The 25,921-nt window shown below is 40.0% G+C and overlaps 1 protein-coding gene across 3 annotated transcripts in view; it reads right to left on the reverse strand.

Moving 5' to 3' along the window:
- tyw1 (tRNA-yW synthesizing protein 1 homolog (S. cerevisiae)) overlaps window positions 1-25,921 on the reverse strand; it is a 204,278-nt gene that overhangs the window by 167,897 nt on the left and 10,460 nt on the right. For all 3 annotated transcript variants that reach the window (XM_072243119.1, XM_072243121.1, XM_072243120.1), the window contains 4 exons: window positions 25,179-25,280; window positions 23,730-23,924; window positions 18,081-18,383; window positions 14,939-15,058 (listed from right to left, as the gene is read on the reverse strand). In XM_072243119.1, coding sequence (XP_072099220.1) covers window positions 14,939-15,058; window positions 18,081-18,383; window positions 23,730-23,924; window positions 25,179-25,280 — 720 coding nt within the window. The remainder of the gene's footprint in view (window positions 1-14,938; window positions 15,059-18,080; window positions 18,384-23,729; window positions 23,925-25,178; window positions 25,281-25,921) is intronic.

Below are 25,921 nucleotides of genomic sequence, written 5' to 3' on the forward strand. Positions count from 1 at the left end.
TTTTTATAGATGCACCACAGAAAGCATTCTTCTAGGGTGCATCACAACCTGATATGGAAGTTGTCCTCTCCAAGACCGAAAGAAGCTGCAGAAGATCGTGAACACGGTGCAGCACATCACACAAACCAATCTTCCGTCCTTGGACTCACTTTACACTGCATACTGTCGGAACAGCGCTGCCAGGATAATCAAGGACACGACCCACCCAGCCAACACACTTTTCGTCCCTCTTCCCTCCGGGAGAAGGTTCAGGAGCTTGAAGACTCGTACAGCAAGATTTGGGAACAGCTTCTTTCCAACTGTGATAAGACTGCTGAACAGATCCTGATCCGGATCTGGGCCGCACCCTCCAAATATATGGACCTGCCTCTCGGTTTTTTTGCACTACCTTACTTTCCATTTTTCTATTTATGATTTATAATTTAAATTTTTAATATTTACTATTTACTACTTTTAATTTTTTAAATATTTAATATTTGTAATCCAGGGAGTGGGAAGCGCAGAATCAAATATCGCTGTGATGATTGTACGTTCCAGTATTAATTGTTTGGAGACAATAAAGTATAAAGTAAAATGTGAAAATCAAGGAGCCAATTGCACAATGAGGTAGTGAGGCCAAGGTCTTGAAGCTTCCTCTTTACTTTTGGGGGAAGGGTGGTATTGAATGCCGAGCTGTAGTCGATAAAGAGCATCCTGATACATGCATCTTTGCTGGCCAAATGTTCCAGGGCTGAGTAAAGAGCCAATGAGGTGGCAACTGCTGTGGACCTGTTGCTCCAGTAGGCAAATTGGAGTGGATCCAAGACACCTCTCAGGCAACAGTTGATATGTTTCATCACCAACCTCTCAAAAATACCTCATCACAGTGGATGTAAGTGCTACTGGATGACAGTCATTGAGGCAGGTTACCACATTCTTCTTAGGCACTGGTATAATTGAAGCCTGCTTGAAGCAGGTGGGTACTGCAGACTGCATAAGCGAGAGATTAAAGAGCTCAGTGAACACTCCAGTCAGTTAATCCGCACAGTTTTTACTACTTGGCCAGATAACACGTCTGAGCCAGATGCTTTTCTTGTGTACACCCTCTCGAAAGCTGCTCACATGTCTGCCTCAGCCTGAAATCACAGGATCATTGGGGGTCTGTGGAAGTTCACAATGGTCCCCCATGGTTTGACGGTCAAAGTGAGCATAGAAAGCATTGTGCTCATCTGGAAGTGAAGCCCTGTTGTCGCCTATGTCACTTGATTTTACTTTATAACAGATTCAAACTCTGCCATAACTGTCGCGACATCCTTCATTGATTGTATCTAGATCTCTTGGTCACCAGACATGAATGCCTCTGACCTGGCCCTCAGCAAATTGGTTAATCCAGGGCTTCTAATGGGGTAAGACTCTGAATGACTTTGTGGAGACACACTCATCTACATCTATTTTAATACAGTCTGTGACAACCATGAAGTACTCATTCAGATCCACAGATGAGTCCTTGAACACAACCCAGTCCACTGACTTGAAGCAATCCCATAGCCACTCCTCTGCCTCCCACGACTTCTTTGTTGTCCTAATCTGTGGAGCTTTGCTCTTTAGCTTCTGCCTGTATGCAAGTAGGAGGACAGCCAAGTGATCAGATTTGCTGAAGAGCAGCCTGAGCATAGACTGATGAGCATTACTTATCTTAGCATGACAGTGGTCTAGTGTGCTGGGTAGGCATTCATTATCTTAGTATAACGGTGATCTAGTGTGTTGGGATCTCTGGTGCTACAGGTTATATGCTGATGGTAATTGGGCAGGGTTTTCTTCATAGTCTCTGACTATAACTTATAGTGCATTGAGATGGACTGTTTCTTGTTTGGAGATGGCAGTTGCAGTATCTCAAGCGCTTGACTCCAGTTGGCCACTAGTGGAGCTAATGCAGTGAAGATTGACAAATAGAGTGTAGTGTCCACAAAGAGATAAAGGATCAAGAATTCATCTTTATCACGTAAAATAGCTGCTCAAGTGGGATGAAAGATGTTATTGTGTAACGTTACTTACGCTACAAACGTCAGAAATGCCAAATTCACTTGCTGGGGTGGTGGAAATGTATCAAAATATTTTTAGAGGATGAACTTTGAATTGATTTTCAACCTTCTATCTGGAAGTCTTCCTAGACACTTGGCCATAAGTTGCTATTTTAGTGATTGCTCCATAGATTTTCACTGGCACATTCTGGATTTATCCCAATCTTGTCTGATTTACTGCTTGAGCAGTCTGTAACTGAAGAAGTAATATCACAACAGTATCAAGGAATTAGACATGATGCTTAGAGGAAATCAACACTCTATGCGAAACATTGTGTTCATTAGTACTAAACTTCCTCAGACTATACTCAAAAAAGGCTGTGAATTGCTAAGGACAGGTAAAAGGTGCAGCTGAGCTGATAGGGGAAAGATGGCCAGAGGATATTAAACTTATTGAAATGTTGATAGGTAAATATAGGTTAATAACATTTTTAAAATAGATTTTTCTGAGAAATTGGAGAACAGTATGCATTGAACATTTTTTTTTGTTGTAACTTTTTCTACCTCTGTAACTATTTCTCCCCATCAAGAATTTTACTTCAGTCTCTTCATCTCTAACCTTCAATATTTGCTTTTGTTTCTTCTGTAGTTATTTAGTCTCTTGCTTTTCTTGTGTTAATGGCAGGTGCATTTTTTGATGATAGTAGTGGAGAGTAGCAGCTTTGGTTTGAGAGTCAGCATGGGTGGGATTTAGCCTGTGACATTGACAGCTTTGATTTACGGTACTAATGTTGGACCACATACCAACAAATAAAATCAAAGTGACTATACTCTGTTCAGTTACCTGATACTTATTATCGCAGCACTCTTACTATTCCCAAACACTAATCTCTTCAGTTCTCACTGACTCTTCTGCCCTATTATTCCCTTATCACTTCACACACCATCACATGATTGGCATTTTCTCTACATAATGTAATTAGTAAGTTAAAAGTCAGGTTATGAATTATTTGTTAAGAGTTTGGTTAAAAATGTTTTTAAAATTTCATGAAAATTATTACATTTGAGGTAGCATTATGTTTCAGCAGGCATCTGTGAGGAATCATAAGGGTGGAAGAATTGAAAGATATTGAATCAGCATATTTAACATAAAAGTGTAAACAGATTTTTTTAATGCAGAATTCCAAAAGGAACAGCTTGTGTTCTGACACATTTTCACTGGTGGAATAAACACTACACAGGCTGGGATGAAGGAGAAGAATGAGTGTGAACACCTTCAGCCAGTCAAGTCAATGTAATCAGAATCAGGTTTATTATCACTGGCACGTAACGTGAAATTTGTTAACATAGCAGCAGCAGTTCAATGCAATACATAATATAGAGAAAAAAAAATAAATTACAGTATATGCATATTGAATAGATTAATAATCATGCAAAAAGCAAAATTACTCGTTATTAAAAAAAAGTGAGGTAGTATCCAAGGGTTCAATGTCCATTTAGGAATTGGATAGCACAGGGAAAGAAGCTGTTCCTGAATCGCTGAGTGTGTGCCTTCAGGATTCCGTACTTCCTACCTGATGTTAACAGTGAGAAAAGGGCATGCCCTGGGTGCTGGAGGTCCTTAATAATGGACACTGCCTTTCTGAGACACTGCTCCTTGAAGATGTCCTGCGTACTTTGTAGGTTAGTACCCAAGAGGGAGCTGACGAAACTTACACCCTCTGCAGCTTCTTTTGGTCCTGTGCAGTGCCCCCCCCACCCCCCATATCAGACAGTGATGCAGCTTGTCAGAATGCTCTCCACAGCACATCTATAGAAATTTTTGAGTGTATTTTTTGACATGCCAAATCTCTTCAAACTCCTAAAGAAGTATAGCCACTGTCTTGCCTGCTTTATAACTGCATCGATATACTGGGACCGGGTTACATCCTCAGAGATCTTGACACCCAGGAACTTGAAAATGCTGACTCTCTCCACTTCTGATCCCTATATGAGGATTGGTATGTGTTCCTTCATCTTACCCTTCCTGAAGTCCACAATCAGCTCGTCTTACTGACATTGAGTGCTAGGTTGTTGCTGCAGCACCACTCTACGAGTTGGCATATCTCACTCCTGTACGCCCTCTTGGCACCACCTGAGATTCTACCAACAGTGGTTGTAACATCAGCAAATTTATAGATGATATTTCAGCTATGCCTAGCCAAACAGTCATGGCTATTGAGAGAGTAGAACAGCGGGCTAAGAACACACCCCTGAGGTGCACCGGTGTTGATCATCAGCGAGGAGGATATGTTATCACCAATCCACATAGATTAACGGCTTCCGGTTAGGAAGTCAGGGCCTTGCAAGGGTTCACTGTCTTTAAAGACAGCCTAACATCGGCCTCTGAGACAGAGATCACAGGGTCATCAGGTGCAGCAGGGAACTTCACAGCTGCAGTTATATTCTCCCTTTCAAAGCGGGCAGAGAAGGTGTTGAGTTCATCTGATAGTGAAGCACTGCTGTCATTAATGCTATTGTGTTTCCCTTTGTAGGAAGTTATGTCTTGCAAACCCTGCCAGAGTTACCATGCATCCGATGTTGCCTTCAACAACCTCATTCGAAATTCTCTTCGCCCTTGAAATAGCCCTCCACAAATCATACCTAGTTTTCTGGTACAGGCCTGGGTCGCCAGACTTGAATGCCACAGATCTTGCTTTCAGCAGACAACGTACCTCCTGGTTCATCCACGGCTTTTGGTTTGGGACTGTACAGTAAGTCTTTGTAGGCACACACTCATCCACACAGGTTTTAATGAAGTCGGTAACAACTGCAGCGTACTCATCCAGGTTCAAAGATGAATCCCCGAATACAGTCCAGTCCATCGATTCAAAGCATTCCTGTAGGTGCTCCTGTGCTTTCCTTGTCCTTGTCCTTCCTGGTCTTTTCTGCTGGTACTGCAGTCTTCGGTCTCTGCCTATACTCAGGGAGATACAGCCAGCTGATCAGACTTCCCAAAGTGAGCGCATGGAATAGCACGGTAGGCATTCTTGATGGTGGTGTAGTAATGATCTAGTGTGTTGTTTCCTCTAGTATTGCAAGTGATCTGTTGATGGTAGTTGCTTCGTGATTTTTTCAGACTGGCCTGATTAAAATCTCCCAAAACAATGATGAAGGCGTTAGGATGCACTGTTTTGTGCATGTTAATCCCATTGCTCAGATCATCTAAAGCCTGATTGACATTGGCCTGAGGTGGAATGCATACCACTACCAAAATTACCCCGGAGAACTCCCGCGGTAGGTAAAAAGGACGGCACTTAACTGCTAGATATTCCAGGTCTGGTGAGCAGAATTGGGAAAGCATTGATATATTTGTGCACCAAGAAGAGTTGATCATGAGGCATACTCCACCACCTCTGCTTTGGAGACTCTATAGATCTATCCTGACGGTGTATGGGAAACCCACTGATCTGAATTGCTGCATCCAGTACGGAATGGGTTAACCAGGATTCCCTGAAACAAAGGACACACGCGGTCCTAATGTCCCTCTGATTCAGCACCCTAGCTCGGAGATCATCGATTGTATTCACCAGAAACTGCACGTCTGCCAGCAGGATAGTCGGTATAGGGAGTTTAAAAACCTGTTTTCTTAAACACACTTGTAGCCCCGACCTGCAACCATGTTTCCTACGTGGACCCTTCCGTCCACAATCAGTGCTGTTTCCATCAGTTTTAAGCAGCAATAGTTCATTTAAATGCATGCACTGAGCAGTCATCTAAATAGGATATGCCAAGAGTAAGAATTGGGATGTTACAAAATACTAGTTCAATCGCACATTGTATGGAGTTCTGACTCGAAGGCATGTAATTGCACAGGTGAGAATCCAGATATTCACCAGGAATATTTCTAGACTTTATGACTTTACTTAGGAGCAGAGATAGGCTGGAGTGAACGAAGCCGAGGGGTAACCTGATAATTTTACAGCATAGATAGTGTTGTAATGAGAACAAAGTCACCAGGGAGACACTGAAGCTAGTGGATGCAGAACTGTTTTATTCAACAAATGAGACATTCTTGGAAGAAGAGGCCTATTTGACCCAATACTGCATGACATTTTATATGCCAAAGATCAAACAGTAGTGGCAGGACAATTCTATAGTTACAATGCATCTACAAGACTCCCTTTGAATTACATATAATTTTCAAAACTCCTTCCTCACACTCACACTCTAAACACCCAAAATGAATGTTAGTCAGCATTGTCTGGTGTCCAAAGCTCCAGGAAACTATCATTCAGCACTGCACTTTAAATTTAAGATACAATCTACATTCAGGTCTAAAGATTGGCTGCCAAAGTTAATATTTTGCTATATATCCTGACTCCAGAATATGCCCTAACAGATAGAGTAGAAGGTCAAGATCTTATTTCTAGGGTAGTGGTTTGAAAACAAGACAGCATGTGCTTAAAGTGAGAGAAATGATTTTTAGATGGGATGTGAGGACTAAGTTTTCACACACACACACACAAATAAACAAACAATCTGGAATACACTACCAGAGAGACAGGTAGAATCAAATAAAATAAAATTACTATATTTAAGTGGAACTTAGACAGAAACACAAGATATTAATGCAAGCAAATGGAATTGGTGTAGATGGGCAAAATGTTTAGTAGTGATGTGTTGGCCCACAGGGTGTATTTTCACATTATACAATTCTGACTCTAAAGCCAAAGATGAGCAACACTTACAGATGCATTACCTAATCAATGAGTTAACTGGCTGGGGTAACTGTTTGCTTGTGATTGGTTTTGAGAAATTCAAAGAAGGGTATTCAAACTTGTTCACATTAAGGTAAAATGCAGGCAGTTAACCATGGTCTTTGAGGTGGATGTTTCACAAAAGCATTGGCTTAACACCTTGATTCACTTTAGAATACCAGAAAAAATCTCTTGCTGCCCACAGCTGACATTGAGATGCCTTGCTGTTTATTGCCTAAGAAACAAACCTACAAAATAGGATTCTTCACATCTATTACGATAGTGGTGACTTTGTACTACTTTGATAATTATCTCTCTGTTATTCCTTTATGGACCAACGCAATTTCAAAAATTCATTGGGTAACGAGCAACTTTCAGAAAAAGTTAAAACTTTTATCCTAACCTTGCAGTCAACCAGTTTCCCACCTCCTCTAACCATCTTCTTACATCAATATGCAAATTGAATTTCCCACCTTCTTCCCTCCTTCCCAACCTAGCCTAAATCTTAACACATTACAATAACAGTGTGATGCTACTCAAGTTAATGAGAAATTAATGCCAGGAAGTTGAAGTGGAAAGAAGAGAGCCATTGGCTCCCAGAAGAGCCGCAGCCCTTCCAGGAAGCAGCAAGTGCTTCAAAGTGATGCACTAAAGGGCAAAAACAATGCTGGGCAAAAAGATAAAGCAGGGCTTTCGATGGCAGCTGAGACAAGTAGAGGAAAAAAAGCATAAAGGAAATAAAATTAGTAAAATAAAATGAGAAGAAAGTTTTATTTCAACCTAAATTCAAACTTTCTGATTCCTGGGATGGCAGGACTTTCATATGATGAAAGACTGGATGAACTAGGCTTATACTCGTTGGAACTTAGAAGATTGAGGGGGGATCTTATTGAAACGTATAAAATCCTAAAGGGATTGGCCAGGCTAGATGTAGGAAGATTGTTCCTGATGTTGGGGAAGTCCAGAACGAGTGGTCACAGTTTGAGGATAAAGGGGAAGCCTTTTAGGACCGAGATTAGGAAAAACTTCTTCACACAGAGAGTGGTAAATCTGTGGAATTCTCTGCCACAGGAAACAGTTGAGGCCAGTTCATTGGCTATATTTAAGAGGAAGTTAGATATGGCCCTTGTGGCTAAAGGGATCAGGGGGTATGGAGGGAAGGCTGGTGCAGGGTTCTGAGTTGGATGATCAGCCATGATCATACTGAATGGCAGTGCAGGCTCGAAGGGCCGAATGGCCTACTCCTGCACCTATTTTCTATGTTTCTATGTTTTAGAACTTGAATTAAGAGACAATCTGTTTAAGGAGGAGCAGCACCCCCTAGTGCCAGAGGAAACCAAGGAAGCACAGAGCAACAGAACCACCTGGTGTCAGATGAGGGTAATGACTTAACATTTAAAGGCAACCCCCACATTAGAGATGGGTCATGTTCCTTAAAAAAGTCTATGTTGTGACTTCCTGCAAACCCTCCTTTCCCATTGAATCAATGTTATAAGCATTCCTATAGGATACTTCTCTCTCATGTTAAACATTTTTTAATGGTGATGACAAAGTGACTCACAATCATTACCTAGCAGCTGAAGGAATAGGCTCATCTCATGTAAATAAAAACAAAATTATTAGTTCTAGTCACTCAGTACTGAAAGGCAAAAAAACTTGGATATGATGTCATTGTGTTAACTAGGTTGGCAGTCACAGAAAGTCCTTCTTTTGCAGCAATCTTTCCATCTGAGGGCATGTGAACAGACCTCACAGAGCTGATCATCTGCATGGCATTTTCTCTGCTGTGCAAAATTTATGTAATTGGAAGAGGTTTAGGAAGTGGGCTAATCAAGAAAAGGGGTGGGATTTAAAGATTGGGGTTCACGGGAGAAAACTGGTGCTGAAGGAGTTCTGGGGTAATGGGTTAAAGCACGGTGGTTTAGTGAAAGTACAGTAAAGGAGTTGGACACGGCTATAGTGGCTCCACACAATGTGCTAGCACTTCACTCTGAGAAGACTGTTCACATGCCCTCAGATTGGAGCGGTGTGCCCAAGGAGGGACTCACTTTCACTGTCAACACAATTTATGAGGAAAAATCATCGCCACATCTTATCCACAGTACTGAGTGACTGAAATAAAATTGACAAATTTTTACAAAATATTTTGTTTATTTTCCCCCCACAAACTCTATTAAAGCAAATTTGATTCCATATCTCAAACAAGAGAAAATCTGCAGATTGTAAAAATCGAAGCAAAACATGCAAAATGCTGGAGGAACTCAGCAGGCCAAGCAGCATCTATGGAAAAGAGAACACTTGACATTTCAGGCCGAAACTCTTCCTCCAGTTCTGATGAAAGATTCGGCCCAAAACGTCAACTGTTTACTCTTTTCCATAGATACTGCCTAGCTGCTGAGATCCTCCAGCATTTTGTGTGTTGCTTTGAATCTCACTCTTTTGAGTAGTACTTGTTTTATTTTACCCAAAGATAGGTAACAGGTCCTTCCAGCCCAGCAAGCCTGCACTGCCCAATTAATCGACTAACTTGTACATCTTTGGAATGGGGGAGAAAATGGGAGCACTCATTGGCCACAAGGAGAACATACAAACTCTTTACAGATAGAGGCAAAATTGATTGAAACCAGTTCACTAGCGCTGTAATAGTGTTACACTGCTACATTATTGTGCGAGTTTATCGATATAGAAGCTTCAAATAATCATTGACATTTTTTGTTCAGTTTTCAAGACGTGGGAGTCACTGGCAAGGCCATCATTTAGTTCCCCTCCTCTACTGTTTTTGACCACAGCTTTAAGCCATTTTAACAGTTCTACAGTTGATAGTGTTACCACAGTTCTATTTGTAAGGATGGATCAACAGAAATGATGGTGTGCTGTCTTCTTCAACTGCTGCAGTCCTCTGTTATAAGTACTTCCACAATGTTGTAAACATCAATCCCTACTGTTACAAAAGTCAGAAATGGATGACTTGCATATTTACTTATTACAACATGGAAGGAACCCATGCAGCCCATCAGACCTATGCCTCCTCCCAGTCCCATTCTCCCCCTTCCTTATTTTCCCACAGCCTACAACATTCTCTCTTATGTGCAGCAACTTCTCTTTTGCCTCTTTAGGGGCAATTTACAGTAGCTAATTAACCTACCAGCACTCTTTGAGATGTGGGCAGTCAATGGAGTAGCTGGTGCCACTCAGTCACAGGCTGAACAAAGCCCAAATCAAACTATGGCCCCTGGAGCTCTGAGGAAGCAGCACTAACTGTTGCAGCACCCTTGAATATATTGACTGAGCCGTAATGAGTTGGATTGGATTTGCCCTGATTTTTGTTAATAAGATTAAGAAGATGCCAGGGTACTAGAACAGCTTGATTAGAATTGTAGCTACTTCTGGAGGACAAGGCTTCATTAATACAGCTGGGATGTTATCTGGCACCAAAGCCTTTGCTGGCTCTCAGCCATTTCTGACTTGTGATCTCAGAAAGAGGCCAGGTTTTCACCTGGCTGAAAATAATTGTGAATACTTCAGTCTAGTCTTTATCACTTATGTTAGGACCCACCATCATTAGGATGGGGATGCCTCCAAAAACTTTGTTCTACCAACAGTATAATTTTTATTTTAGGAACTTCATACTTAACACTTACATTTTGTTTGATTTTTGGAAGGACTATAGAAGAATAAAAAGGTTAAAAGCAGAAAATATTCCTTAAACCAAGGGTGCACAACTTTTGAATTCATAGAATGAAAATAGTCATTTTTTAGACCAACACTGGCAAGTTTACAACTCCTTTAAAATAGACAGAAAGCAAAATCAGAATTAATTATGTTTAGAAAAATCAATTGAGAACACCTAAGTACAAAATAATAGGAATAAATCACTGACGGGATTAGTTAATATATTAAAATAATCAAACAGGTATATTCATTAAACAACGTTGGCGTACAATAGTTAATGAAGTAATAAAAAAGATGAGTGATTTTATCCATTAAGTGATTAAATGAATTCTTCTCTTTCAATAGTGTGTTGTCATTCCAGACAAGTTTAATTGAGCTGGATGGTTAATGACACATGGACCTGGATAAAAGTTCTGTCCTGCGCAAAATGCTCTGAGAGCTATTAAATATACACAAAACTCTTAAGACAGATGTCATGCATCTTAAAATCCTCAAGGAATTATATTTCTTCAATGTTCCACAAATCCTGGAGAAATATCTGAAGATTATGAAATAAATGTGGTTTCAATATTCCAAACAACAGCATGCTGTGCAGCCTATAAACACAGCCAAATATATAAAGGACGAAATATGCTCTGTCTGGGCATAAGACAATCATTCAGTTTGCTCTGGGACTATTACTGCAATGACTAGATATTGCAGTAAAAACAACTGGGGAACCCAAATATCACTGGCAATGTTACTAAAGATTAATCAGGTAACATCATCCAGGAAATCCATATCTACACTTCAACAAGGAACTCGAAATTTAGCATTGAGATGCCCTGTTCTTCCAAAACCTTCATTCTAGCAGAAACTTATTAAGATACTAAACATGTAATATCACACAACATATCATTGATTTTACAGGTACCAGTAAACACACTGGTGAAAGCTAGGGATTATCCATTTCAGTTCAAGTGAACTTTCAGAGGGCAATCTTAATTACTGTCAAGTCACTGCACTAGAACCAAAAATTAACTACTGCAAGCAAGAGACTTCATTCTTCAGATTTTAGTTACTGATAAACATAAAAACAATAACACTTTATTTGTCATTTGTCCTATTTCAGTCCCATTTTTCCATTAATTAGTTTGTCTTGTGCATGTTATTAGACACTGCATGAATAATTCTAGCTGACAGTCCATATCTCAGTGAGGAAACTGTAATGTGATTAGATTAAGGAGACATATACAGCTTGGAGTGGGCAAAAATTACAACCTCCTCACTGATGTCCATGAACTGTAAACAAAATGAAAAGAAAATCATTTTCCCTTTTCACACAGTTCTTGGATGCTGTGAAAATGACAGCACACTCGATGTTAATCTGCTGAGAGCCTTCAACTAGAAGCAAAACATCGTAGCATGTGTCATAATTGTTATAAAACAATAGACATATTGTTGCATGCTGTTCACAGTTGCCTTTTTTAAACCTATATCATTTCAGCTCCATTACCTTAGATAATGTTTATTAATCAGTCCTAATATTCTTGCTGATAAGCTTCTCTTCTTGCATCAAGAACTAAAAAACTTTTCAGAAGTTTGTGCTTTGTTCAATAGTTACTGACAAATTTAACCTCCCAAAGTGCTGATCGTGAATGCACTGATGCATTCGATCAGAAAACATTTGCTTAAAACAGGATTTTCTAACCTGGGGTTAATGGTAGGGGTGCATTGCATAAAAAAAAGGTTGGGAACCCCTGTTTAAAAGATTCAGTAAGGCTGACAGGGGTGGCACAGTCCCTCACAGTTCCAGAGATCCAGATTCAATCATGACCACTGGTGCTGCCTGTGGAGTTTGTATGCTCTCCCCACGTCTGTGTGGATTCCCTTCTCCACCCCAACCCCCCACTCCCTACCAGGTGCACCCATTTCCTTCCACGCCCCAAAGACATAAAAATGCCCCTTAACATAGGTAACTGGCAAATAAATCAAAGGGGATCTGATAATCATGTGAGAGAGAGAAAAAGTTGCAGGGAACTAGGAAGGCAAAATGAAGACCGGTATCTGTTGGGAGCCGACGTGAATTCCGCAGATAAATGGACTTGTGTGAAGTAATAGTTAGATAAATATCAATGATATCTATTATGCAATTAAAAAACAATTAACATACCAGTGAATAGTTATACTAGTCAACCTATACTTGACAAAGTAAACAAAAATTTTTACCTGGGAATTTCCATGTAATGGACAATATAAGTGCGGGGTCTGAGCTTACATAGGCAGCTACTCTCTAATATTGGTTTTAAAATTTTATTTCTGCTCGTAATATCAGGACCACTGATTTAAATAAGTCAAAATCAATCCTATTCATGTTTATTTTTTTAAATATATACAATTATTTTCATCATGCATAGATGCTTAATTTATATTCTTGCTGAGTTCATTGCAGGTACTAGCTGAAACTGACAAGCATGCTCTCATTTATAAACTTCTTGAACGTACAAGAAAAATAAGAGAATAAATGAATTTCAAGAGGCATTTGCATAAATTATACTTATACATTAATGAATGTTCATTAATGAGCGAATTATTGGTATCGGAAAGACAAGAGAGAAAAAAATAGGGCATTATGAAATTACTTTATCTTTTCACAAACTGTACAGGTTTTATAACAATCCTCGCAGTTCATTCAATTCCTCAGGAAATTTGCTTGGATGATTTCAGCAACTGGATCTTAACAGTACATTCAAATTAATTATCATAAACATTACTTTACCTGTGAGGTATTAATGTCACTATTTCCCCAGCTGCTTTCAATAAAAGTCAGCAAAGCAAAACAAAACATTTAAATGGTCATCTTCAGCTTCAAGGAAACACAGCAGAGGAGAGCTGAGTTCAAGAATAGGCATGATAGATCTATATAGACAACGGCAAGGGTTTCCTTTTGTCCATAGACTCCAAACAGCATTTCAATATTTCTCTAGGATAGAACTCAAAGTTCAGACAGACAAAAAGAACAGCTTTACTCAACCCTGGAACATCTGGAAAGCAAAGATGCATACATCAGGATGCTCCTTATCAACTACAGCTCCACATTCAATACCTCATCCCTTTAAAACTAATCAACAAGCTTCAGGACTGTGGCCTCAATAACTCCTTGTGGAACTTGGGTCCTCAAATTCCTCACTTGCAGACCCCAGTCAGTTTGGATTGGCAACATCTCCTCCATAGTCTCCATCCCAGCAGATGCACAAGGTTGTGTGCTTATCCCCCGTTCTACTCTCTTTACACTTATGATTGCATGGGTAAGTACAGCTCCAATGCCATACTCAAGTTTGCTGATGGCACCAGTGTCACAGGCCGAATCAAAGGGGGTGATGAATCAGCATATAGAAGGCATATTGAATGTCTGGTGCCATAACAACAAACTCTTAATGTCAGCAAGACCAAAGAACTGATTATTGACTTCCGAAGGAGGAAACCAAATGTCAATGAGCCAGTCCTCATTGGAGGATCAGAGTGGAGAGGAACAGTAACTTATATTCCTCAGTGTCATTATTTCAGAGGGCCAGTCCTAGGCTCGGCATGTACGTGCAAATACGAAGAAAGCACAGTGGTACCACTGCTTCCTTAGGAGTTTGCTTAGTTTCAGCACGATACCTAAAACTTTGACAAATTTCGATAGATGTGCGGTGGAGAGTATGATGACTTGCTGCATCACAGTCTGGTATGGAAACACCAATGCCCTAGAACTGAAAATCCCACAAAAGTATTTGATATGGCCCCCCCAACCATTGAGCACACCTACAGAAAGTGTTGTCGCAGGAAAGTAGCATCCATCATCGGGGTCCCCTGGCACTCAGGTCATGCTCTCTTCTCACTGCTGCCCTCACGAAGAAGGGACAGGAGCCTCAGGATTCCCACAACCTGGTTCACAAACAGCTATTTCCACTTAACCATCAGAGTCTTGAACTAGAGGGGATAACTTCCCTCAACTTCACTTGCCCCATCATTGATATGTTCGCACAACCTACTTTCAGGGACTCTTCATCTCATGTTCAGGATACTTATGGCGTATTATTATTATTTATTTCTTTTTGTATTTGCAAAGTTTTTTGTCATTTGCACACTAGTTGAAAGCCCAATTTAGTGTGGTGTTTCATTGATTCCATTGGGGATATTATCCTATTACGGAGTTATTAATTATGCCCTCCAGAAAATGAATCTCAGGGTTGTACATGGTGACATATATGTACTTCGGTAATAAAGATACTTTGAACTTTGAAGGCCATAAGATAATAAACAAGACTGACGATAGCTGTCAACTTATTTGGAATTCAAATGACAGAAAATAAAAGTTCCATTTCAAAGATGATATTTCACTACTGAGAAAATAATAAAAATAAAGCTGATCTATACTTTGTGCTGAAAAAAAAAATTAAGTCTTGAACCTTAGTATAGTTCTGTACCAGAAATCTTGATCGATTGATGTCAATCTTTGTTCACTGGTGCACTAACCTATCACCATGATTAATGGAGTCATACCTTTGTTTGCTTCCTGTTGTTCATTATTGTGCCCAGGTCCTCTACATCAATGACGGAAGCAGCTTCTGTGGCATCTTCCACCCCAGATTCTTCTTCACTTGTTGTCTCAAACAATTCTTCCTAGAGAACGTGCAAATAAAAACATGGGAAAATAACAAATCAAGATAAAAACTTATCACCATTAATTCCTTTGATTTTTCAGGTACACAAACGTCCTTCTGGGAGGAAATCTGCCATTGCTATCCAATCTACCCTTTGTATGACTCCAGAAATACAATAACATAGTTGATTCTTACAGTCCTCAGAGATGCCCTTCCGAGTCACTGAGTTGTACTATAACTACTATCTTAGAGCAAAAGAATAATAAAACTTTATAGCATATCTGGTATAACCTAGGCAACAAATTCTGATGTAGACAAGCCACTGACAACCCAGCGGATCGTTGCAAAATGCTCCTCAAAAACACTGAATGTATGTTAAATCAAAACGGGAGAAAGAAGCCAACATAAAATTGACAGAAGCTGATTGTTTAAACATACGCAGAACACATTCGACTACTTCAAGCTCAGATCTGTGGAGGGAATTCACCTGGAAGAATACCTTAAGATTTTTCATAACGCTAAAAATAAAGAAGTTACAAAGTAACAGACCTGAACAAGGTCAATGTTGGAGAATGTGTGATAATATGTTGGCTGATCACTTTCATATTTTCTGGGAGTGTCCGAAGATTTTGTCTTATTGGTTAGATGTGGTAACAGAGGTAAGATTAATAATCAACCCAGAGATTAATTTTGATTTAAACATTATTTATTTGAGTAATGTACCAAATGGATATTTGTTACAATTGTTGCAAAGATACTTGTTACAAATACTACTAGCAGCCAGTAAGAAAGCAATTACCAGGAAATGGCTAAGCAAAGAGTCTCCTACAGTCCTGGAATGGATAGAAATAGTTCAAATTTATGTTATGGAATGATTGACTTTCTCTCTGAGACATGGCACTAAAAAATTTGAAAGATACTGGGAAAATTGGACATTTTATTTGAACATGACTTCTTCACTCAACACAACAAACAACAGGAATTCTGCAGATGCTGGAAATTCAAGCAACACACATCAAAGTTGCTGGTGAACGCAGCAGGCCAGGCAGCATCTCTAGGAAGAGGTGCAGTTGACGTTTCAGGCCGAGACCCTTCGTCAGGACTAACCGAAGGAAGAGTGAGTAAGAGATTTGAAAGTTGGAGGGGGAGGGGGAGATCCAAAATGATAGGAGAAGACAGGAGGGGGAGGGATGGAGCCAAGAGCTGGACAGGTGATTGGCAAAAGGGATACGAGAGGATCATGGGACAGGAGGTCTGGGAAGAAAGACGGTGGGGGGGGGGACCCAGAGGATGGGCAAGGGGTATAGTCAGAGGGACAGAGGGAGAAAAAGGAGAGTGAGAGAAAGAATATGTGTATAAAAATAAGTAACAGATGGGGTATGAGGGGGAGGTGAGGCATTAGCGGAAGTTAGAGAAGTCGATGTTCATGCCATCAGGTTGGAGGCTACCCAAACGGAATATAAGGTGTTGTTCCTCCAACCTGAGTGTGGCTTCATCTTTACAGTAGAGGAGGCCATGGATAGACATGTCAGAATGGGAATGGGATGTGGAATTAAAATGTGTGGCCACTGGGAGATCCTGCTTTCTCTAGCGGACAGAGCGTAGGTGTTCAGCAAAGCGGTCTCCCAGTCTGCGTCGGGTCTCGCCAATATATAAAAGGCCACATCGGGAGCACCTTCATTTATTTCACTGTACATTTATTTGGTTTGAAGAACTTTGTTTTATTTCTTCCTATGAGGGAACCTGCAGAATGGACTTTAAAGTCAGGTCAAGTCAAATCAAATTTATTTATTAAGTACATTTAAAAACAACCCATGTTGACCAAAGTGCTATATAAACCATAATAGGTAGCTAAAGTCACAAATACAAGAAACACAGATATAACCAACAAGGCACACCACTTATAGACACAAAATAAACACGAGCCTCGGCACAAGCCAAAAATCAGCCACATCAGTAAGATTCAAACGCTAGTGAATAAAGGTAAGTTTTGAGCCTGGACTTAAAAGAGTCAAGGGAGGGGGCAGATCTGATAGGGAGGGGAATGCTGTTCCAGAGTCTAGGGGCTAGAACAGCAAAGGCGCGGTCACCCCTGAACTTAAATTTAGATTGCAGGACAGCGAGCAGCCCCAAGTCAGCCAACTTGAGGGACCTGGAAGTAGAATAAGGGGTTAGAAGGTCTGCGATATAGGAGGGGGCCAGCCCATTTAGGGCTTTATAAACAAACAGGAGAACCTTAAAATCAATTCTAAACAGTATGGTAGCCAGTAGAGAGAGGCCAGGATAAAAGTAATATGGTCTCTCTTCTGGGCACCTGCCAGGAGCCTGGCTGCGGCGTTCTGGACCAGTTGCAGACGGGACGAGGACGACTGACTAATCCCAGTATACAGGGAGCCGGGGTAGTCCAAGCGGGGGGATATAAGGGTGTGGATTACTTTCTCAAGATCTTTGAAAGAGAGAAATGACTTGATTTTGGCAATAGTACGAAGCTAGAAAAAACTGGCAAGGAGCTTAAGATTCCCCTAAGACTCTGAAGGACATTTATGGATATAAGAGTTTGGTTAACCTTGATACAGCAATGTATCCCATTTCTCTATTCATTTTTTCTATTATGATATGGATTTTACTTCACCTATGATGACCCTGTCTGTCTGTTTGTTTTTATCCTGTTTGTTCTGTTATCGGCAAAACAATAAAGTTTAAAAAAAAGTGTCAAACTTGGGAAAATTGTACTACAGACTAGCAGAGCAGTAATGATATTTCCAGAATTATACCTCCCAGACAACATGCCTGTGTCCTTCATCACAGAGCATGAAAACATCTTGCCCAGACACCAGAGGCAGCAGGACACTGGTAAAATAGTTATACCCGATCAAGCTGTTCCCACAACGTATCAAAGTCCAGAAGAGAGATTTCTATGTGATTCAGTAAAAATATGAAAACACTATTTAATGAATCAAGTTGAATTCATCCTCTACTACACATAAGGTTACAGGTCAAAGTTGTAATGTGGTACTTGCTGTAATTTTGAACAAATTTACCTCTCCACTACTGTGATCCTTTGTTTCTTCCGACAGTTCTTCATCCTGAAAGGATTTTTCTTTATGTTTCTTCTCTTTAGACTTGCAACTCCCTTTTTGGCAGGTACCATCACACTCTTTTTCGCCTCCTTTATCTCCTTTATGAAGTGTATGTAGTCTACTTAAGAACTTGGCTAGCCATCCACTGAAATCTGCTTCAATACTGCCATGTTTGCTCTTGACCACATTGCAATCACCCTCACCTCGAGTCATAATACGGCTGGCACTTAACATCCACAGCCACATGTCAATGTTTTTACCAACCTGTAAAGAACGCATAAAGTATAACATTAAGAAACTTATTATTTTATTATTCTGGGTAGAATGCAGCACACAAAATACATGAGCAAAAAGACTAAAATGCAAGAGAGTAACCATGGAAAATGATTTACTGGCACAGGAATGCAGTAACAGGACCTCCAAAGGAAATATACACTCAGTAGCCACTTTATTAGGTACAGCTGAACACCTGCTCATTAATGCAAATATTTAATCAGCCAATTATGTGGCAGCAACTCAATACATAAAAGCATGCAGACTTTGTCTGAGTTGCTATTCAGACCAAACATTCGAATGGGGAAGTAATGTGATCCAAGTGACTGACTATTGGTGCCAGTTTGAGTATCTCAGAAACTGTTGATCGCCTGGTATTTTCATGCAGAATTGTCTCTAGAGTGCACAGTGCAAACAAAAAACAAAACATTCAGTGAGCATCAGTTCTGTGGGGCAAAAAAAAACCTGTTAATGACAGAGGTCAAAGGAGAAAGGACAGACTGGTTCAAGCTGACAGGAAGGTGACAGTAACTCAAATAACCATGTGTTATAACTGTGGTGTGCACAAGAGTATCTCTGAGCACACAACACATCGAGCGGATGGGCTACAGAAGCAGAAGCCGGTGAACGTACACTGAGTGGCCACTTTATTGCATACAGCAGGTACCTAATAAAGTGGCTACCAAGTGTATTCCTGTACAGCAGCATCGGTCAATACCTGACTACGCAATAGCGATAGGGGTCTCTGTAGTCAGGGTACAGACTGGCGTTTCATTCGCTGTGAGCAAGAATCTAGGATTACGTGCTGCCTTCCCAATACCATGATAAAGGATGTCTCTGAGCAGGCACAAGGCATTCTGAGAATGAGCAGCCAGAGATCATGGGCCATATCTACTTGCTTATAACAACATAGGCAAGAAGAAAAGAGGTGCTGCAAAGAAGAGGTCACGTAGAAAGCTAAAGATTAGGACCCTCCAGGATTGCAATCCAAGGATTACTCCCTGTGTCTCAAAGTAGTGACAGTAGGACTAGGAGAATAAGGCAAATGGTTGTGTGGCTGCAGAAATACCAGAGACAGGATGCTTTAAACTAGTCTGGTAAAGATGTAGAATCCAAAGTGCCACTTTGATGAGATTATACCACAGGCCCTCAATAATTGCGGAGGAAAAGACTGAGAGTTAAAGATTTTGGTGAATAAAAGGTTAATATTGGCTTTTTGAATATGGAAACCAGTTTGCAGCTTAGTTTCTTAAAGATACGGCCTTGGCTTTTAGCAAACAACTATTAGAATAAATACTTGCAGTAGATTACCTTATTAGAATAAGCTTCTGTCTTTGTTAATACAGACTTGTACACAGGGCTGAGGTTTTTTTTTGAACTTTAGCTGTTGCTATGGGCATAGCTAATCCCAAACGAACTGCATGTGAACCTAACTTATCTTCTGTAATTCACAAGGGAATCGAACAGACTTTGCAATTGATTTGTACATGTAATAAAAGGTGCTGTGCTCTCTGTATTAGTTAGAGATTGAAACCCACTGTTAGTAGTTCCAGTCCCCACAACTTTGTGAATAAAGCTCTCTTTACTTCGGTCTGAAATGTCTGAGTGGTGTATTTGAGTAATTTCTCCAACAGTAAACAGAAATTAGAGGTGTATACATGAGGGAAATCAAAGATAGCTGTAGGAACAAGAGGTGTAATAGATTATTTTAATTTTCTAAATTCGGAATCAGAATCAGGTTTATTATCACCGGCATGTGACGTGAAATTTGTTAACTTAGCAGCAGCAGTTCAATGCAATACATAATCTAGCAGAGAGAGAGAAAAAAATAATAAATAAAATAAACATAATAATAAACAAGTAAATCAATGATGTATATTCAATAGATTTTTTTTAAATATGCAAAAACAGAAATACTGTATATTAAAAAAAGTGAGGTAGTGTCCAAAGCTTCAATGTTCATTTAGGAATCGGATGGCAGAGGGGAAGAAGCTGTTCCTGAATCACTGAGTGTGTGCCTTCAGGCTTCTGTATCTCCTACCTGATGGTAATAGTGAGAAAAGGGCATGCCCTGGGTGCTGGAGGTCCTTAATAATGGACACTGCCTTTCTGAGACACCGCTCCTTGAAGATGTCCTGGGTACTTTGTAAGCTAGTGCCCAAGATGGAGCTGACTAGATTTACAACATTCTGCAGCTTCTTTCGGTCCTGTGCAGTAGCACCTCCATACCAGACAGTGATGCAGCCTGTCAGAATGCTCTCCATGGTACAACTATGGAAGTTTTTGAGTGTATTTGTTGACATGCCAAATCTCTTCAAACTCCTAATAAAGTATAGCCACCGTCTTCCCTTCTTTATGACTACATCAATATGTTGGGACCAGGTTAGATCCTCAGAGATCTTGACACTGAGGAACTTGAAGCTGCTCACTCTCTCCACTTCTGATCCCTCTATGAGGATTGGTATGTGTTCCTTCATTTTATCCTTCCTAAAGTCCACAATCAGCTCTTTTGTCTTACTGACGTTGAATGCCAGGTTGTTGCTACGGTACCATTCCACTAATTGGCATATCTCATTCCTGTACGCTCTCTCGTCACCACCTGAGATTCTACCAACAATGGTTGTATCGTCAGCAAACTCGTAGATGGTATTTGAGCTATGCCTAGCCACACAGTCATGTGTATACAGAGAGTAGAGCAGTGGGCTAACCACACAGCCCTGAGGTGTGCCAGTGTTCACTGTCAGCGAGGAGGATATGTTATCACCAATCTGCACAGACTGTGGTCTTCCGGTTAGGAAGTCGAGGACCCAATTGCAAAGGGAGGTACAGAGGCCCAGGTTTTGCAACTTCTCAATCAGGATGGTGGGAATGATGGTATTAAATGTTGAGCTGTAGTCAATGAACAGCATCTTGACATAGGTGTTTGTGTTACTGGAACTGCCCTACTACTAAAGGATTAGGTGAGGGAATTTTTTTTTTTAATTGTATCCAAGAAAGTTTTCTGAAGCAATACATAGATGACCCTACCAGAAATGGGGCCAAATTCAACCTCCTCTTAGAAAATGAAACAAGTGATTGACTTATTACTTTGGTACAGTAACCACTGATGCCCTCAGTTGGTTGGGGTCGACCATGGATATTGCATCTTAACTGCCAGGGCAGTAGGATATGGAAAACTAGCTGCCCAAGCTCCTCCTCCCCACGCAACTGATGAATCCAAAGGAACAGCAGAGACCAGTACAGTTTGGCACAGTGGTGTCACAGGAGTTGCCAGTCAGCACTGGACTCAATGTAAGACTACGTCAAGGACACCAGCTCCAGATTTTTCCTAGGGGTTTACTCCTGAGAAGTCTTCCCCATGAGTGGGTACAGTCGCAGGGCAGCGGAGGTTTGAGATCAAAGTTTCCCTTCTGCTAGATCAGCTGCCAACCACGGCTGACAAGACCTAACGGCCCAAAGTTTCTAGTTTTGATGTGCCAGTGACTCGCCTTTGCCTCTTCTTCCATCAGTAGAAACAGCAACACTGGGCTTAGTAGCTAAGCCGCATGTGAAGTCCAGGAGCTGGACTTGGCTGTTAGAGACACATGCCATTGGAAACCTTTAATAGTGGAAGCTTATCCCCACCCCCAGCTGTGACAACCTTAAGGAACCACAATTCAACATATTCACGGAGAAAGATAGGACTGTTTTGCAAGTTAAATTGCTAAATTAGGGGAAGGTTAATTTGATGACACCAAACAGGAACATTCTAATGTTAATTAGGAGAGACTGTTTGCAGGTAAAGAGACATCTAGCAAATGGAAGACCTAAGTTAAGTAGGAAGACTTAAGGTCCAGCATGCTTCTGTTAGAGAGGGCAAGACTGTCAAGATTAGAGAAACTTGGTTGACAGGGATATTAAGGGTCTTGTTAAAAAAAAAAAAGGAGCCAAATAGATTCAGACTCAAAGAGTCACTCAGCCCAATTCAGCCATGCCAGCCAAATTGCCTCGCCACATCCCAACCCCCTAAACCACCCCTATCCAAGTACCCATTGAAATGTCTTTAGAATGTTGTAAATATATCTTTCTTCACCACCTCCTCTGGTAGCTTAGCTCACATGGCCACCACTTTGCATAGAAAAACTTGCCCTCTATATTCCCTTTAATCATTCTCTTCCTCACTTTAAACTTATGTACATTAAATCTAAACCTAAAAGGATAGGTGTAGGTGAGAGGGAGAACGTTTAAGAGGATCTGAGAGGTAAATTATTCTCAAAAAGTGTAGGTAGTACCTGGAATGAAATGATAAAGCCAAGAACAGCAACAACATTTATGAGATGGAACACACACAAATATGCAGCATCTGACAATTTTCTTTTGTGATTGAACATTTATGAGGTAATTGAACATTAAGGTACTTGACTGAAGAATGAGGTGACATGGAATTAATGGAGGCAAGTCAGATTAGTATAAACAGGCACAATCATCAACATAGATGTGGCAGATTGAAGGCCCTGCTTTAATACTAGGCAGCATTAAAATAACAACTCTAAGTTACTATGTAACATTTAATGAAGCGCCCCAAAGTAAAATATTTAAAAATATTTTTTTGGGACGTGGTCAATGAGCAGAACAATTCAGCTATGAAAGATCACTGCCATTAAACTTTAGCTCAGCACTTCTCTCCACAGAAGCTGCCTGAGCAGAGTACACTGGCATTTTACATTTTATTTTAGTACTAATTAAATAGCTTACTCTACCTACCTTACATGTAATTACCATCCTCTTGTTTAACTTCAAAGCTTGTTATGTCAAAACAGGTAGATCTTTCCTATTCCTTAACATTGTGTCAAAAGCCACAATTTAGTGAAGCAAGGTAACACTATCTAAAGCATATGCTAGAACGTTAAAGCACGTACACTGGCATCAGATAATTCACAAAATTACCTGATTTATATATTTAACACAAGATTAAAATGTTTATAATCAGTAAAAAATTATATTTGTAGTTGGTACCTTAATGCCAATTTACAAAGGAGCATTTTGTCCCCCTTCCAAATACAATAGAATGCACACTAAACCAGACTGTTGTAATGAAATAAAAAGCAAACCTCACATACTAGTAGAGTATGTAATCTAGATCAGAATTTCAGCTCTGTCCAATACAGGGCTATAGGATCAATAGCCACACTTTGTTGATTTCTATTCCATTGGAATCTTCCTCCAACCTTTCAGATACTGACCAAAATGCAATGAAATTCCAGAAGACATTTGGATCGACACATTATAATTATTTAGCATCCACACAGCAGAACATCAAATCATAAACTTTTACAAATACAAAGGCAGTTTACTTACAGTATTGTAGTGATTTGTGTAAACAGAATTGCCCAATCCAAATACTGCATATCTCAAGCCTTTGAGGTAAGTTTTGCCATATCTAAAGTCATGCGTTGCCTCTTCCAACCACTTACAGAACCAGGCTGCGCTTTCTGTTGGTTGCCCATCAGTGTATGTGGAAACCATGAATATGCAGAGAGTTTTATTAGAAATCTGAACATACAAAAAAAATTAAAACATTTTGTAAAACGTGGCATAGCCTCAGCTCCTCTATCATTCTCCTCAGATACCACTTTGTATAATGACAATTGTATATTCATTAACATATTAAGATCATTCAACAAAATTCAGGCCTGTATATGACACCAGATTAAATAATATTGAGGTATTTCTGTAAAGCCAACAACCTAGACTTTTATTTCAAACATCTCAGAGCAGATTTTAGAAATAAATATTGCAAAATATTCAAAGTTGAAATATGGGGTGTTATACAAAACTCTGTAACATGCAAAAATACTACAAATCAAGTCAATCTGTTTCCTGCAAGTATTAAAATTTAAAATCAAGTATCAAAAGCAATGAAAGTAATCTTTTTGGAGAACTTCTGGATTGTTGTTGCTACATGCTGTATTAATATAAATACAGCTAAGATTCTTAGCATTCCTCAAACGCAAACTACAGAAAGGTGGGAGCTTGCCTTTAACCCTAAGAAAAAGAACTGCACCATTACAGAATATATACAGTAGCAGTTAGTGTAACAGTCTACAGCACCAGCAAAGGAAAGATTAGGATTCAATTCCCACTACTGTCTGCAAGGAGTTTGGATGTTCTCCCCGTGGCCTCATGGGTTTTCTCCCACATTCTAAAAAAAACGTATGGGTTAGGATTAGTAGGTTACGGGCTTGCTGCGTTGGTGCCAAAAGCATGTGATACTTGTGGGTGACCCTCCCCACCACCCCAGCATCTCCGGACTGAGTTGGCTGTTGACGCAAACAATGTGTTTCACTATATGTTTCAGTGCTTCAATGTAAATGTGACAAATAAAGCTAATATAATCTTATTTCGTAGTATCGAATAACATTTCTGTGCTGGAAACTAAATGATACAAATAGGTTTAAAGCCCTTTCAACTTTAGGATACTAGATTCAAATCTAACTCAGTGGGTTGAAAATCTTCTGTGTGCTGTATCAAAGGGTCTTGTCTGAAGAAACCCCAAACCAGTTCCTATAGCAAAAATAAGTTATCTTTAAAACAGTAATAATTAACCATTTGATTCAGACATGTACAGGATACACAGGAAAAGAAAACACTCTTTCGAGTGGAAGAGGAAATTTACTTGGGTTTGGGTCTTCCATGGTGTTAGAATTCTACTCCTATACATGACAGACTATATATCCACTTTTATGAATAATAGTTATCCCCTTTCATTGTGAGCAATATAAAAACTGATCCATTAAAATAACTAACCTCATTCACCAGGTTATCGTCAGGATCATACTCCTTCAGATCAATAACTTCCGCAGGTAATCCAACTTTCTGTATGGCATCTGCAAGAATGTTGGCAAACCCCTAGAGTGAAGGAATTTAAAAACGAAATAGGTATTCAAAATGCTGCCTGTCCTATATTAGCACCATACGGTTTGATCACAGCAGCTTCAGCTCAGATCCAACTCCATGCAGTGTCCAAGTTTTTACCTTTCACTTTACAAATCACCTATGTGTCTGTGATTCAATTCAAATCAGAAACCCAAACCAAACTATGGACAAATCCACATGTAAAGTTTCAATTCTATGATATTGCATACACAGTCCTAGTAGGAAAGAACGTAAGGGAATAACAAAGAGCATCATGGATCTGAACTAAGGCGGCATACTTAGAGAAAAAGTTTCAGAATTTTTTTTGAAACTGGGAACATATGTAGTGGAGCAAAGAAAAGAAGATAAATAGAATGGGAAAACCTAGAAAACAGTACACACAGTGCAGTCCATCATGGTAAAGCTCTCCCCACCACTGAGTACATTTACCATCCGTTTGTTTATTGCAGCCATATCAGAAGACAGAGATGATATGGTATTACCATCGTCAGGCTCAACCAAGATATACAATTGTGTGCCATCTGCGTAACTGTGGAAATCAAGTTTATGCTCTCTAATGATGTCTCCTAAAGGGAGCATGTGTGAGGAAAAGAGTAGGGGACCAAGGCAGCTTC

This window comes from Mobula birostris, chromosome 25 (genome assembly GCF_030028105.1).
Source record: "Mobula birostris isolate sMobBir1 chromosome 25, sMobBir1.hap1, whole genome shotgun sequence".
NCBI lineage: Eukaryota > Metazoa > Chordata > Chondrichthyes > Myliobatiformes > Myliobatidae > Mobula > Mobula birostris.